This window comes from Chaetomium fimeti, assembly GCF_033439085.1.
Source record: "Chaetomium fimeti strain CBS 168.71 chromosome Unknown B0H64scaffold_1, whole genome shotgun sequence".
Classification (NCBI taxonomy): domain Eukaryota; kingdom Fungi; phylum Ascomycota; class Sordariomycetes; order Sordariales; family Chaetomiaceae; genus Chaetomium; species Chaetomium fimeti.
This window is the reverse complement of record NW_026944329.1, coordinates 5,240,278-5,253,318: the sequence shown is the minus strand read 5'-3', so window position 1 is coordinate 5,253,318 and position 13,041 is coordinate 5,240,278. Positions and strand designations below refer to the sequence as shown.

The 13,041-nt window shown below is 55.5% G+C and overlaps 6 protein-coding genes across 6 annotated transcripts; 1 reads left to right on the top strand and 5 right to left on the bottom strand.

Moving 5' to 3' along the window:
• Positions 1-126: 126 nt before the first annotated feature.
• On the bottom strand, positions 127-2,512 carry B0H64DRAFT_438548 (uncharacterized protein; the record flags this gene model as incomplete). Its single annotated transcript, XM_062806359.1, has 6 exons — positions 127-360; positions 413-489; positions 553-1,255; positions 1,309-1,449; positions 1,543-2,388; positions 2,453-2,512. The coding sequence occupies 6 exons, from the start codon at positions 2,510-2,512 to the stop codon at positions 127-129; spliced, it is 2,061 nt and encodes a 686-aa protein (XP_062664998.1).
• Positions 2,513-2,598: 86 nt separating this feature from the next.
• Positions 2,599-3,156, bottom strand: B0H64DRAFT_39565 (uncharacterized protein). The gene has a single exon (XM_062803781.1). It carries the CDS (start codon positions 3,070-3,072, stop codon positions 2,686-2,688), a length of 387 nt encoding a protein of 128 aa, XP_062664997.1. The 5' UTR covers positions 3,073-3,156; the 3' UTR covers positions 2,599-2,685.
• Positions 3,157-3,417: 261 nt separating this feature from the next.
• On the bottom strand, positions 3,418-8,527 carry B0H64DRAFT_383740 (armadillo-type protein). The gene is made up of 11 exons (XM_062802970.1): positions 7,243-8,527; positions 7,001-7,189; positions 6,471-6,936; positions 6,289-6,410; positions 6,168-6,239; positions 5,889-6,113; positions 5,733-5,836; positions 5,411-5,669; positions 5,216-5,358; positions 4,562-5,163; positions 3,418-4,496 (listed from the first exon to the last, which is right to left on the bottom strand). Exons 1-11 carry the CDS (start codon positions 8,107-8,109, stop codon positions 3,718-3,720), a joined length of 3,828 nt encoding a protein of 1,275 aa, XP_062664996.1. The 5' UTR covers positions 8,110-8,527; the 3' UTR covers positions 3,418-3,717.
• A 205-nt stretch (positions 8,528-8,732) lies between these two features.
• B0H64DRAFT_414921 (uncharacterized protein) lies at positions 8,733-9,849 on the bottom strand (the record flags this gene model as incomplete). The annotated part of the gene is made up of 2 exons (XM_062805065.1): positions 8,733-9,720; positions 9,767-9,849. The coding sequence occupies 2 exons, from the start codon at positions 9,847-9,849 to the stop codon at positions 8,733-8,735; spliced, it is 1,071 nt and encodes a 356-aa protein (XP_062664995.1).
• Positions 9,850-10,509: 660 nt separating this feature from the next.
• B0H64DRAFT_314945 (uncharacterized protein) lies at positions 10,510-11,554 on the top strand (the record flags this gene model as incomplete). The annotated part of the gene is made up of 4 exons (XM_062800226.1): positions 10,510-10,534; positions 10,591-11,331; positions 11,383-11,441; positions 11,498-11,554. The coding sequence occupies 4 exons, from the start codon at positions 10,510-10,512 to the stop codon at positions 11,552-11,554; spliced, it is 882 nt and encodes a 293-aa protein (XP_062664994.1).
• A 241-nt stretch (positions 11,555-11,795) lies between these two features.
• On the bottom strand, positions 11,796-12,675 carry B0H64DRAFT_39550 (acyl-CoA N-acyltransferase). Its single transcript, XM_062803772.1, has 2 exons — positions 12,371-12,675; positions 11,796-12,314 (listed from the first exon to the last, which is right to left on the bottom strand). The coding sequence occupies exons 1-2, from the start codon at positions 12,581-12,583 to the stop codon at positions 11,922-11,924; spliced, it is 606 nt and encodes a 201-aa protein (XP_062664993.1). The 5' UTR covers positions 12,584-12,675; the 3' UTR covers positions 11,796-11,921.
• Between the last annotated feature and the right edge of the window lie 366 nt (positions 12,676-13,041).

Genomic DNA, 13,041 nt, shown 5'->3' with positions numbered 1-13,041 from the left:
TCGGGGGAATTACAACATCGTGGAATCCCACATATTTACAGAAGACAAACCGGGGTATCCAAGACACCAGACCAAGCCCGTACAACCGCCCCTACCGGGGAGAATAAAACCATAACCATCCCCGCGTTACACAGCAGCCTGTTTCTCCATGGCCGGCCGCGTTCTGGACCCGGACGTACTTGCCGGTCCGCCCTGGCTCTGGCGGGATTGCGGTGGCTCTTGGCCGGCCGCATACCCCTTCGGGAGCGGATAGGCCTGGCGGCCCGACGAGATCAGCTTCTCAAAGTCGTGTGCCATAGGGTAGGGTCTGGCAAGGAGGCCATCAGAGCGGATGAGCAGTGAGGGGACGCGGACATTGAGCTGGTCCCACCGTTAGCGAACGAAAACCACAGGGTGGCTAGGGAATACCTACCAGGGACAAGATATGCGCGTATTTGATCCCCAGCTCGTCGCCAATGTGCTTGAGCCTGCCCCTGATGTATGCTCGTTCTGGCAAACCTCGTCAGTTTCTCTTCCAGCTGGCTGGGGGTGGGGCGAGGGGGGGTAACGTACGGGCATCGGTCGTGTAATCTTGCGTTAGCATACAGGCTAGGGGCCAGGTCAGGAAATACCCAGCAAGCCCCTTTATCCCAAAGTTGTCGCCGTAGGCAAAGCTCGCCGATCCGTCCTCTGGCAACAAGTCCTTCCTCTTGGTGTGCCACCCTAGGTAGTACGGCACCGAGGCCAGGATGTCCGAGATGGTGTCCACACATACTCTTGCCGCAGTGGCGTACTCGGGTGTCGTCCGATAGTCTACGGGCGAGCACACCCACGCGGCACAGCGGACTATGATAGACATAAGGACAAGCCTTGTCGTCCGTGCCTGGTTCCACACGCCCGCCACCCAGAAGTCGCTGTATGCGTCCACCCGGCCCGGGAACACTTCCGCCCTGTAGTAGTCATTGCCGCCGGGGACGGCTAGGCTCTGGAGCTGCCAGCATAGCGTCCTAAACTGCCATGTGTCTGGCACCGAGTCCATCCACGCCGCAACCTGCTCATCCAAACGCTGCGCACGGCGCATCAAGTCGCCAACAAGCTCGATATTCTGCGGAGTGCGAGTGACGCCGGTCATAAGGCGGGTTATATCAGCGCGCAGCTCGCCGGTCCGGAGGCTGAGCCGCTGGCATTCGGAGGCGGTTGAGTCGTAGACGGCGTCCTGCAACCACCAGTCGGTTCCCATGGGTGGAGGGGTGCCGGTAGAGAGGGTGTGGATAACCTGGCAGGTTAGACTCACAAACTCCCCCGAGGCAAGACACGGGACCAACTTACAAGCTGCGTCCTCACAGCAATAAACAACTGCACCCCGATCTTGGTCTTCAGCTGGCTCCGCCCGCGGGCCTTGACAAGTTGTAGGGCGCCCTCAACATGCGATCCCCAGGCCATGTTACCCAACTGTTTAGCCGTAATATTCTGTCCTTTCATTAGCCACCCCTTTTGTCTCCCATGTCCAAACAACCGAGCCATTCAAAGAAAGAACGACCAAAAAAGAAAAGAAAAACTCACCTCAAACATCCCCAACAACAAAACCGCCGCAAGCACGCCATCCCCCTTCCACCTCTCCGGATCCACCAACGCCGCCTGCGTAGCCCTCAACGCCTTGCTATACTCAGCAAACGCCTTCCCCAGCACCCCCGTGCGCTGCCCGCCCGCCGCCACCCCTACCTGTCCCGGCATCGCCCCGCCCAGAACCGGCCCCATCTTGTGCCCCGCAGGGGCAGCGGCGCCAGCCGACGAGGACGACGACGTCCGGTTCCCCAGCGACGCCAGGGCGCACGCGTTGAACGCATGCAGCAGGTGCGCCTCACTTCCGCCGCTGCCGCCGGCGGCGGCGGCGGCGGCGCTCCGGTCCAGCAGCGGGACGAGGTATTCCATGAAGCCGCGCGTGCCGTCGTGCCGCGGGGCCAGCACGAAGTTGGCGACGAAGTGGCATGGCGCGAGCGTCTCCGGGGCGAGGTGGATCGGGGTTGGGGAGAGGGCTTGCGCCTGGTCGAAGATGATGACTCGTTCTTGGTGCTGTCGGGAAAGGGTGGGCGGGAAGTGGCTGCTGCTGGTGGCGGTGGTGGGGGTGATGGTTGTGAATAGGGATCGGGGGGTTGTGGGGGAATTAGAGGACGCGGAGGAGGAGGAGGAGGAGGAGGATGATGAAGCAGAGGATGAGGACGAGGCTGCTGCTTTGGATTTCTTGCCGGCATTACTGGCACCACCGCGTCTTGGGTTGCTAAGCTTTAGGGCTCGACGTTTCGCGGCGAGGTTCTCGTTGCGGAGGACGAGGTCGAAGGCGTCTTTGTAACCCGGGCATTCACGCCGTGCTTTGGTGCATTGATTGCATATCGGTTTCGTTTCGTCACACTACGCAGTGTCGTCAATATCTTCTACTTGGGAGAAATCAAGGCTCATTTGCTGATCCGCGTACCTTGATACGTCGGGTCCGGCACATCTGGCAGCCCTTGGAGGGCTTCCCGCAGTATACCATGGTTGGGTTCGCGGGAGAAAGCAAGAAGCAAGTATGGGTAAAGTTAGGTCCCAGTCCAATGTCTAGCTGTATATAGCCTTGAGTCTCGAGAGCTAGATGTTGTAGGGCAACATGGACTTGTCTACGTGATGACTCTGGAGATGGTCTGAAGATGGTTCCTGACTTCGCTGCAACTAACCAGGGGAGCCGGCCTGGCGAGCATCTACCGGCATGAAACGTATTCGGGACTTGGCGAGTGGTTTATCGTACAATTTGGTAACGTTCCTGGGGTCGAAAAAGAAAACGGAAAAAGAAGCCGAGGTTGAGTGAGCAGGGCGAACTGAAGAGTGTGGCAGCCTCGGGGCGGTGGAAGCCGATGAGGGCGTGAGCGGTTGCTGAGCTTGCTTTTTGTTCACCCCTTTTCCTTTTTTTCCCTTTTCCCTTTCTCCTACCTCAACCGTCAGGAGGAGGTGGCAATCACGGCATGAAGCGAACCAAAATTCGAGAACAAGAGGCTCAATGAAGCACAAACACGCCACTGTTCTCCGTAGTTTGACCACTCGCCAAGCACGACCCGGCATCGAGTCGGGCCAAGCCCTCCACTTCCCCAAAGAGCTTGGCGCGGATATCCATGCAGCGCTAGCCTGGTGTTTGGGAATGAGGGGCTAGGGGAGAGGTGCAAGGCACTCACTAGACTGTGTAAAGGGGGAGGGGCACTTGGGGGGGATCGCCGCCACTACAGGCCTCGGCAACCGCGTGCAGCCCGTCGAGCAATTGGCCTACGTCCGAGGTAACTATCAAGGTCGTAAAAAGAAACAGCTCGAACAGTTTCAAGTTTCCCAGAGACAACGGCGCCGACCGGGGTGTAACTCGGACGCATAGCAGCCGAAACACATCACGAAGCAGCACCGCCACACCGTTTGGGAGGTTTCGAACCCCACTGACCAGAGCCTAGAACTAGATCTTTACTTCATCTACTTAGTTAAAGGTATCAACGTGTCTAACTCGAGACATTACCGCAATGCCCCCCTCCCCATCCCTTGTTCGCAAGTAAAGCAAACTGCTAGATGCCGCCCACTTCCAATGAGCGGGCCATCTCTGCGCGACATCGCGGAGTAAAAGCCGATGTGAAGTCGCATTGTTGTACAAGTACCCCCCAACATCCCGCCCCAAATGCATCAGAGGACTCCAGGGCGGCGCGAAGACCCCCCATTCCATCTCTCCTCCTAGCCCGCTTCGTTAAACATCCCGGCCACGCCATCCAAGTCGGGGGTCTTGTTGCGTCCTGCCGAGCCATCCGCCGCTCCGCCTGTTCCCGAGCCCCCGTTCGGCGTCATGAATTCCTGGGCCATTTTGCTGCGAGTAGACTTCTTGCTGCCGCGTGATGATCCTGGCCTTACGCCGAGGCTCTTGGTAAGCTTCCCCATCTCCGAGATGCTAACCCCCTTCAGGTCCTCGAGTAGTTCGAGGACAAGCGCGCGTTGCTGGCGAGACTGCACCCCCGGCTGAGAGACGTTCTGGATCGTCCTGTCCACATCTTCTGGCTTGATGTTTGGCAAGGAGACAAGTATGTTCCGCGGTGTGGGCGTCAGAGATGAGTAATAGGCCAGAATATAAGCGATGAGCGCGCCCAGGTCTCTTTGGGAGTCGACGAAATAGGGATCGTGCAGTGAGGAAATGGCCGCCCTCATCACCTCCATGGAAATGTACTCCCGGATTTCTCTCGCCGTGTCCTCCGGAATCGGAAAGTCCTCGAGGGGCGCTGTGTGGCCCGAGTCTTTAATAGACTTCGGGAGCTCTGAAGGGCTAAATTCAGGCACAATGGAGCGGAAGACGCGCAGCACCACGCCGCAGCATCTACCATCGTGCATACGGATCGCATGACTGCAGAAGACTAGGAGCGGTACAGCGATAGACGGGTTCATGAGGCAAAACTTGCGGAGCGGGGGATATTTCGTGCCTGAGGCCGCGTCCTCGGATTTGTCCGCCGAAGCTGACCCTGGTGCTGCTTCACGGTCAGCATTGATGTTATGTAAGGTGCGACAAATGAACGGGGGAATAACGACTTACCGACTCTGGCAGGATCGAGAACATCGGCGACCATAAGTACCGCGGAATAAGTGAGTTGTCTGAGAATGCTCTCGGCCTTCATCTCCTCGGCCAACTCGTCTGCCGCAGCTCGAACTGCTTCTCGTTGTCCGAGCTTCTCCCACTCGGAGCTGATTTTGGCGTCCATCTGCTCAAAACAAGTTGCCAGGATAGGCGGTACGAAGTGCTCCCGTAGCTCCACAGGGCAGTGGTCGACAAGGAACCTCACGAGAGTGAGGAGGTTGATGACCTGGTGAGAGGATAGGTAGACCGAATCCGCAAACAATGCGTTCGCCAGCGGACCGGGAAGTTCCAGGAAGCCGTAGAACTGCATGTCCAGCCGCGTCATACAATATATGACGGCGTAGCATGTTTCCCGTACGAACCGAACAGTCCCTCTAATAGTCGACGCAAGCCCTTCTAGGGTGTTCTTCTTCCCAAGCACTCTAGCGTAGAAATCATCCTTACTCCCCTCCGAAATACCGGCTTGCCAAAATCGGTCGGATAGGAGGCGGCCCACTACCGATTGCATTTCTGCCGGCAGCAAGCTCCAGTTTGCTGGGTTGTGGGATGCGTGGGCATAGCTAGGACAGAGTCAATACTATATCGAAATCATCACGGTTTCGGATTGCCAACCTCAGAAACTTGAGCAGCTCTGGCAGGATGAGCTGGAACCCATCTTGCCAAAGGGTGCAAGAAGCCTGGTAAGCAGGCGAGTCTTTATCTATCCTCTCAACCGAATATGTCAAGAATGACTTGGTCACCCGAAGCGGTAGGGCCTAACTCTGGGTTAATAAGGAGGCGTCGTGGTGTTGAACTGGTTCAGCCTACCGATTGTCTCTGTTCCATTTCAGCCTGCAGGGCTAGCCCTTCGGCGTCGAGTTCCGTGGAGCCCCAGTCAGCATTCTCATGAACGCGGCGCTCGACCAGGTACTTTTGGACTTTATCGAGGCCCAACAGCTCGCAGAACCCATTGTAAGAACCCAAGGCCTGCTTCAAGGACTCGTTCTTCCACTGGTCCTTGACGGGATCGATGAACGCAGTGAGCTTCGATAGACGCACAGCCGGGTCAATGTGGGTAGCCCGGTGACTAAAAACATGGTGAGCGATCCGATTCAGGGGTGAGGGGATTATTGTTTCGATATGAACTCACATGATGATGAACAGGAAGCTTTGGTATGCCACCTGGCGCTTTTCATCAAGAGTCCCGGACGCGATCATCTCCTGAACCTTCGCCTCCAACTGGTCGTACACGTCCTGGATCCCATTAGTTGGCTTCAACTATCCTCATGGCGAGGGCAATACTTACAAGAAGAGGATCGGGCATTTTCGATGCCAGCCGTTGCAGCTCAACCATGCTTTCGGTTTGCAGATCCCGAATCGCATCATTGAATAGCCTATGTTCTGGCTGCAGGGCTGGCCAGGTCATCAAGATATGCTCCAGCACCCTAAGCATGATCGCGGGCTTTGAGTCGAGGGCTCTGGTTGAGAAAGTTACCAGGAGTTGAAGTATCCGTTTTCGAATTAGAGGATCCTGGGTTACGTTTAGCCACCGCGATGAATAAACAAAAGAACAATAGCGCCTTACCTCGAACTTCATCTCGAGGAGTTGACCACACCACTTCTCGAAATACTGCTCCACGGCCGTTGCTTGCTGTTTCTAGGCCCGAGTTAGCGCTTGACATTGTGTAACTAAGACGACGACGCACCTCCTCGGCGGTCCGGTTGCGCGATGTCCTCCACTTGTCGTAGCCTTTAAGGGCAGCTTCGATGACGGTCGCGTGGGCGTCGACGGTTAAAACAGGCAGGGAGGTCTTGGAGTAGTTGGAAGCTTAAATCGCGTCAGCCTGTCAGTGTCTAGGTAGCATCAGACTCCAACCATTGAACTCACGGTTGAGGGGAGGTTGCCCATCGTAAAGGGTGTTCAAAGCACGCTCCGCCCTGCCTAGTATATGCGAGAATGCATCGGACATTTTGAGGTGTACAATGCTCTCGATGACTGAGGAACAGTACCGTCGATAGTTGCCAAGGAAGGCGTGTCGCTCAGGGATAGTGTCTGTATCCTCAATGAGCAGAACGTAGACGGGATCCTCCGTGTCTTCCGGGAAATTCTCATATCGAACCAAGCGGCTGCAGCACAGCTCTAAGAGGTTGACGATAAAGGGCATTTCAGCAGCTGCAGGACCAAGGGACCGATGAGATAGCAGACGTGTCCAGGTGAGAAGGATCGGGATCGAAACGACTAGGCTTTGGCTCTGCACCGCCTGCATCAAGAGCTCGAGGAACCCTTGAATGTTAGTCTGAGGAGGTATGGCCCCGAACTTCCTGTCTAGGTAATTTCCTAGAGAGCAAAGCGTCTACGATGGTCAGTAATGAGGGACCTGAAGCAAGAAGGAACCCTCAAGGCTGGGCGTTACTCACCTCGGAGAACTTCTTGGCAAACTGGTACTTGTCGTCGTCGATATCCTGTGCGTCCACGACTGACCACTCGAACAGCCTCTTGAAAAGGTCAACCATGACTTCGCTGTACATGGGCACCACGAGATCGACGAATTCCTCTTCCGTAAAGCTTGAGCGGTTATATAGCGAGTGAAGGGACTCGAGGGCAGCCTTCTGATAGTTAATACAACCACCTATCGAACGGTCGAGGGAGGAACGCAAACCTTCTGCACAGGCACACTAGGAGCTGCGAGGCAGCTGCACATGACGGGGCGACAGCCGACGGCATTCAATGCTTTTGGAATTGCCCAAGGTACGACTGAGTTGAGGACGTTGAGGGCCTTGACAGCGCATGCCCTTATATCCTCACTCTGGTCGATACCACCGCTGAGACACTCGCTGATGAGTTGTGTTATTCTACTGAGCCACCCGTCACCCTCGCACCGCACATCGGGGCCGGCTTGACGGTTGGGGAAGGCCTCGGTCAGGATGGCTGCCGGGGTGAAAACCTCGACGCATGCCTTGCTCAGGGCCCCCTCGCGGAGAGCGACCACAGCGTCATCCCCGTTAAAGATTTCGTCTGAGAGCGTCTCGAGGATCTGGAGGACGAATTGTTTGTGAACTGGCGAGTCCGAGCCCCGCCAAATACGGACTAACAGGTGGTCCATATCCATCCAGTCGGCAACCCAAGCACGCTTGGCCACCTCGACCCAGAGCTGGGCGATCTTGTTCCTCAGATATGGCGGGTCTTCGGTGGAAACTGTCTCGGCAAGCTGCAGAACCCATGATCGAATGTATTCCCGATGCTCGGCGCCGTAGTCCCCCCAATTCTGCTTCACAGCATGCTCGAGTAGCGACAGGCCATAATGGCGGACAATGGGCTCTTGGGGTTTATTGAATGCGAGGTTGAAGCCGTGCGAGGGTGCTTCGGCGAGGGTCTTGACATCTTCGAGAAAGGCCTGGGCTTCCTGTCGCGCTTGGTTGGGCGAATACGGGCTGTGGACGACTTTGAGTGCCTCGTGAATCTTGGAGAGGACGGCCTCACCGCCCTCGCCGGTACTGGCAGCCCCAGCTGCACCGTTCATTGGCATCGTCGCCGTGACCAGAGCCTGAAAAGGCTCAGGCTGCTGGAGTTGCCGAGAGACCGGTTGATCTACGGGAGAGGTGGCCACCAGAATGTAGCAAGGAGTCTAATCGTGAACCATAGGGTGGGTATCGGGGAATGCAGCAGCGCAATGCAGGAACTGGCGAGATCCGTGCAGCGGACGTGCAGATGGTTCGTTATGTAGAGTCACAGCTGGCGAGCAGGGTGTGCGACGGGAAATACCGAGGTTTTAGTACTGGGAAGAATGAGATGACGCCTGGGACCGCCCAGTGCCGACGCTTTCTTCAAGCTGGAAATTATTTGCGCTGTTTGTTGGTGCTTGCCAGTTGTCACGCCGTCTCTTGTCAGTCAATCGCGGAACTTTGGCAATTAAAAGTCGGTCCCCACCATGCTCTCTGTGAACCATGTCAGGCGCGCTCGGGCGCGAACTGTTCTGGGGCCTATTTGAGCTTAGCGCGGGGCAGTCTGGGCATGAGAGGAACCTGGAAGGCGGTGAGAAAGAGCGATTGCGTCACACCTCGGTCAGGAGTCAGGGGTCCTTTGTGTTGGCGATTCGGTCCCTTCAGACATAGCAGTTCAAAGAAAGTGTGAAACATGTTAGGATCAGGCTCAAGCCATGTCAAATTCCCACAGACACAGCAGTTTGTCGTAGAAGCTAGTTGACACAACCGACAGCCTGTTCTTCCACCCCGGTTGGAAATCGCTTCCGTAGTTCATGCTCTTGTGTTCCTCAAAACGACCTAGAACCTTGAATCGGTACTCCCCAGCTGCCGTTCTCAGGAGCTCAACCACCCTTGAACCAGCATGCATACAAGAAGCTAGTATCCTGGCTCGCCAGCTGTAGCTCGGGCAGGAGTTCGTGTCTAGGTCAATCAGGTTCAATCGCCAAACCCCGCCGCCGAGCATACCCTCGGCCAGGTTCTTCGGCCTGCCAAAGGGCGGTACTAGGAACAGCCTAATGTATTCGTCATAACTCCCGGTGACGACGAGCTCGTGGTTATCTTCTTGTGCGAAGAGAGGAAGGATGGCCGTGACTCCAGCATCATGACCTCTCGACTCAAGAGCGGGAAGAGACTGGGCAAGGCTCCCCTCGTTCCAGTTACACGTCCTGGAGCGCAACATGGAGTCGTCCCCCCCTGAATAGACCCGGAAAGACAGCTCCTTGGTCTCTTTCGTCTCGTCGGCCCGAATTAGAGCGGTTGGTACGGAGGAAATGACAGCACACCAAGCCTCAAGCGTGTGGGTGATGATAGGCTCCGAATTCAGCTCCCAATCCCCGTCAAGAGTGGCTAGCTGTACAAAGTACACATGCCCAGTTGAAGTGGTGATGACCATCATATCCGCCCTTGAGGGGTGCCAGCCAAATGAGGTGAACAGGATCTCTTCGCCGGGTGTCGGCTGGATCTCATTGTGGGACATGGCCGCAATGTCCATGGTGTTAAGGTGCGTCAGGGGTTCTTCCTCGCCCGGGGACAGCCTATATAAGGCAAGGGTAGCAGTGCTCGAGACTACGGCGCAGATATCACGATGACCATCATGAGGGTTAAACCGAAGGTCGAGGAGGGCTGAGGGCTGAGGCACCGTCTGCACACGAATTCTGGGTTTTAATTAGCAAATATTCAAACTAAATTTTGGTATCCCACTCACAAATCCCCATCCTCGAGCCGAAAGACAATAATGCTGCCGTTACGGTTCTGCGGCTGCTTTGGCTGAAGGAACTGGCCATCCTCCTGTGTATTAAAGTTGACATCTCCGTCCTTCAGTTCGGTCACGTCGGGTTGAAGAGAGTATGTCCCAACCAAAAAGTATGAGGGAAATGCAGGGCAGAACTCGACACAACTGGGTGGGAGGTCGAGAGTCTGGCACCTGATTGACCGAACCAACGTCCCTTCTTCCTCTTCCGCCATTTGGTGGGCAAATTGAACCCTACTAGGAGGTTAATAAAGAGATCCGACCAGGACAAGGGCACGCGTGAAGGTTGTTGCTGAGCCGAGTTTATGAATGAGAAGTTGTTGTGCTTGCTTTTTCTGGGGTCTTTTGGAGGAACCTTTCACTTTCCGGATTGGTCCATTTCTCAAGCTCCTTGGTTAACACAACACAACACCTCGAGAAAGTATCTGAAGGGAAAGAGAACACAAATCTTCCCAAAAAAGGATCGTTTCTTTTTTTAATTTTCAACATGTACGATACAACTGGTGGTAAATGACAAATGCCACGGATCAGCTGCAAACGGCCCTTGATTGCGCGATTGATTGGGACCGAGAGGCCCGGACTTTCCACCGGTTCTTGCACACCGTACGGTCTTCCCAGTCTAGCGGCCAGATTTCTAAACTGTCGGGGTTCAAACAAGCAGACCAAGAAAAATCGGGACCTGGGGGGCTCTATAATGGATTCGGATTCAGATTTCTACGGTATGCCATTTCCTCAGACCAACGCTCGAGAGAAGCAACTGCCTAACCCATCCCAGGCGACGAAGGAACCACCTCGGCGCTCGAAGCCCGTGTTAACGAGTTCGACGTCGTTGAATGGTGGGACCGCCGGAACGCCGTCACAAGCCACCTCCAGCATGCCACTCACAGACACCCTGCTCCAGCCCTACCAAGCGGTCGCCTGCACAACCCGTATGAAGGCCAACCCGGCGCCCGGCAGCTCTCCGAGTCGATTGAACGCTTCCTGTCCCGCCTCCCGCCCTCCAAAACCGACCGGCGGCCCGACCTCGACTGGCTCTGGGTTGCCAACCCATACGCGCCGCCCAGCCCGGGTCAGGCCCTCACCCAGTTCCGCAAGGGCGGTGAGGAACGATTGGCCCTCTTTGCCGAGTTCGAGCAGATGGCTACCGCCAGTAGCGCCAAAACATCTGGCAGAGCACTTATAGCCCTCAAAAAAGACGTCGCCAACGAGAGGGGGGAGACGGTCGAGGATCTCCAGGATCTCGCGGCGGCGTGTAATGTCGTTACAGGGAAGTGGATGTTGTTCCCTGAGCCGGAGCGTGTAGATGAGGTATGGGCGAAGATTGCGGCGGCCACGGCAAATAATGAGCTTGGGATTTCGGCCAAGGTCGAGACGAGGGTTGAGGCAAAGAAGGAGAGGCTGGTGTGTGTTTACACGAGCGATTTCAGGGACAAGGATGATGTGGCGAGGGTATTGAACAGGATGGGAGAGTTGGAGTTGGTGAGGCAGAGCGGGAGGCAGATTTACTACAAGTCAGGTCAGTTGGGAAATTCGATATTCCAGTCGGCTGTGGCTTACATGGTTTTAGATGCTTGGACTGAACTTGGAATTTACGGGGGGAATAGTTGGGGGATTGGGGCGTCGATGGTAAGTTATTTGCCACTACTACCCACACATGATAGTGTCGCAGCTGACTAGGCTAGTATTCATCGAACGAGGTATTTGGGTATATCAAGGCGGTTGTCTCCCGTCGTTCATAAAACGTCAAACGCCGACGCTCGGGTTTTGCAGCATGGCCTACCAAACTGCAACCGCTCGATACCTTGGTAGATCTCCCCGCTGCCGACCACGGCTATCTAAGGCAATGGAGGTTTGAGGTAGCCATGGTACGCTTGAGACCGGACTCCGCGACCGTCCGAACTCCACGGCCAGATCGGGACCACTTAACTTTCAGTTTTGCTGCTTTACTTGAAGCAAAATCGGTGCTGCCGTTAGCTCGGTTATTCGGGGTAAAGTCCGTTAATTTGGTTGTGATTTGTGATGACCGCCGTGGGTGCGGATAGTCCGGTGGAAGGGCCGTGACGAGTAATCAATAGCGTCGCGTCTCGAGAAGGAACACCCATTCCACTATTTCAAGGTGGAGTCCTCGTCGTCCAGCGCCAGTTCCGCGGAAGCATCCATGTCGGTCGGCTTTAGTAGCAGCACCAGGCGGTATGCGCTATTACCGTTCAGATAGTACCGGTGCAGTTTCTTGGAGCGCAAGAAGCCGAGCCGCTCGTACAGCCTCATCGCGGGTATATTTGTCTCCTCCGTCTCGAGCACAATCTCGTCCGCATTGCGGTTGGTCATGGCATCGATAGCCATCTTGACGAGCGCGGTAGCCACGCCGTGGCCTCGGTATTGAGCGCAAACGGCGAGCATGGCGATGTAGCCCCGTAGCGTGGGTGCGGAATGGGAGGAATGCATCTCGAGCTTGCATATTACTACGCCTATGAGAGAAGAGTCGGTGGGATTAAGTGCCTGGAGAGCGATTAGAACGAGCCGCAATGCATAGAGTAGGGTCAAGTGGGACGAACCATGAAGCAGAGGTGGCCCCATTGGTAGAGGAAGTAGCGGTAAACGTAAATGCTATACGGCTCACTTAGGTCTTTTGAGATGAGGGCACGTATAGACGGCAAGTATTGCGACTCGAGCGAATGTTGGTATTGAATATACTTCAGCTCGCCCGGAAGTTCTGCTTTGGGGGACCCTGACCCCACGTCGTTCCTTGCATCGCCGGAGTCGGCCATGGCGGTAGGTTACCCAGGGACTGGAATTTGCTGTCGTAGTCGAGCAGGGATAAGATGGAAAAGGCTGGGTTAAAACTTGTCGTGTAAGCTGCGGAGCTGATGAGTGAGACGAGGCTGCGGCTTAACGAGGCCGAGAGCGAAGATCGCTGTCGTTGAACTTTCACATGCAAAGCTGGGAGTCACTGTTAGTCGATTGGTCCGGAGCCCGGGAGTGGGTCAAGTTCGATGCATGTGGGCCACTGCAGTTGTTTCACTGTGTCCGGCAAACGCCAATTCGTCTTGGCACGCGCGCGCGGGTTGCGCAACATTTTCTAATTTTTATCAATTTTTAGGGGAAAATAGGATGATAGAAAACTATATACAGCTATATCAACCAAACCACGACATGCGCGCACCGCGCGAATACCTCAAGTAATATATCTAGATACGTAGAATCTGAATTCTGTACCTGATTGATG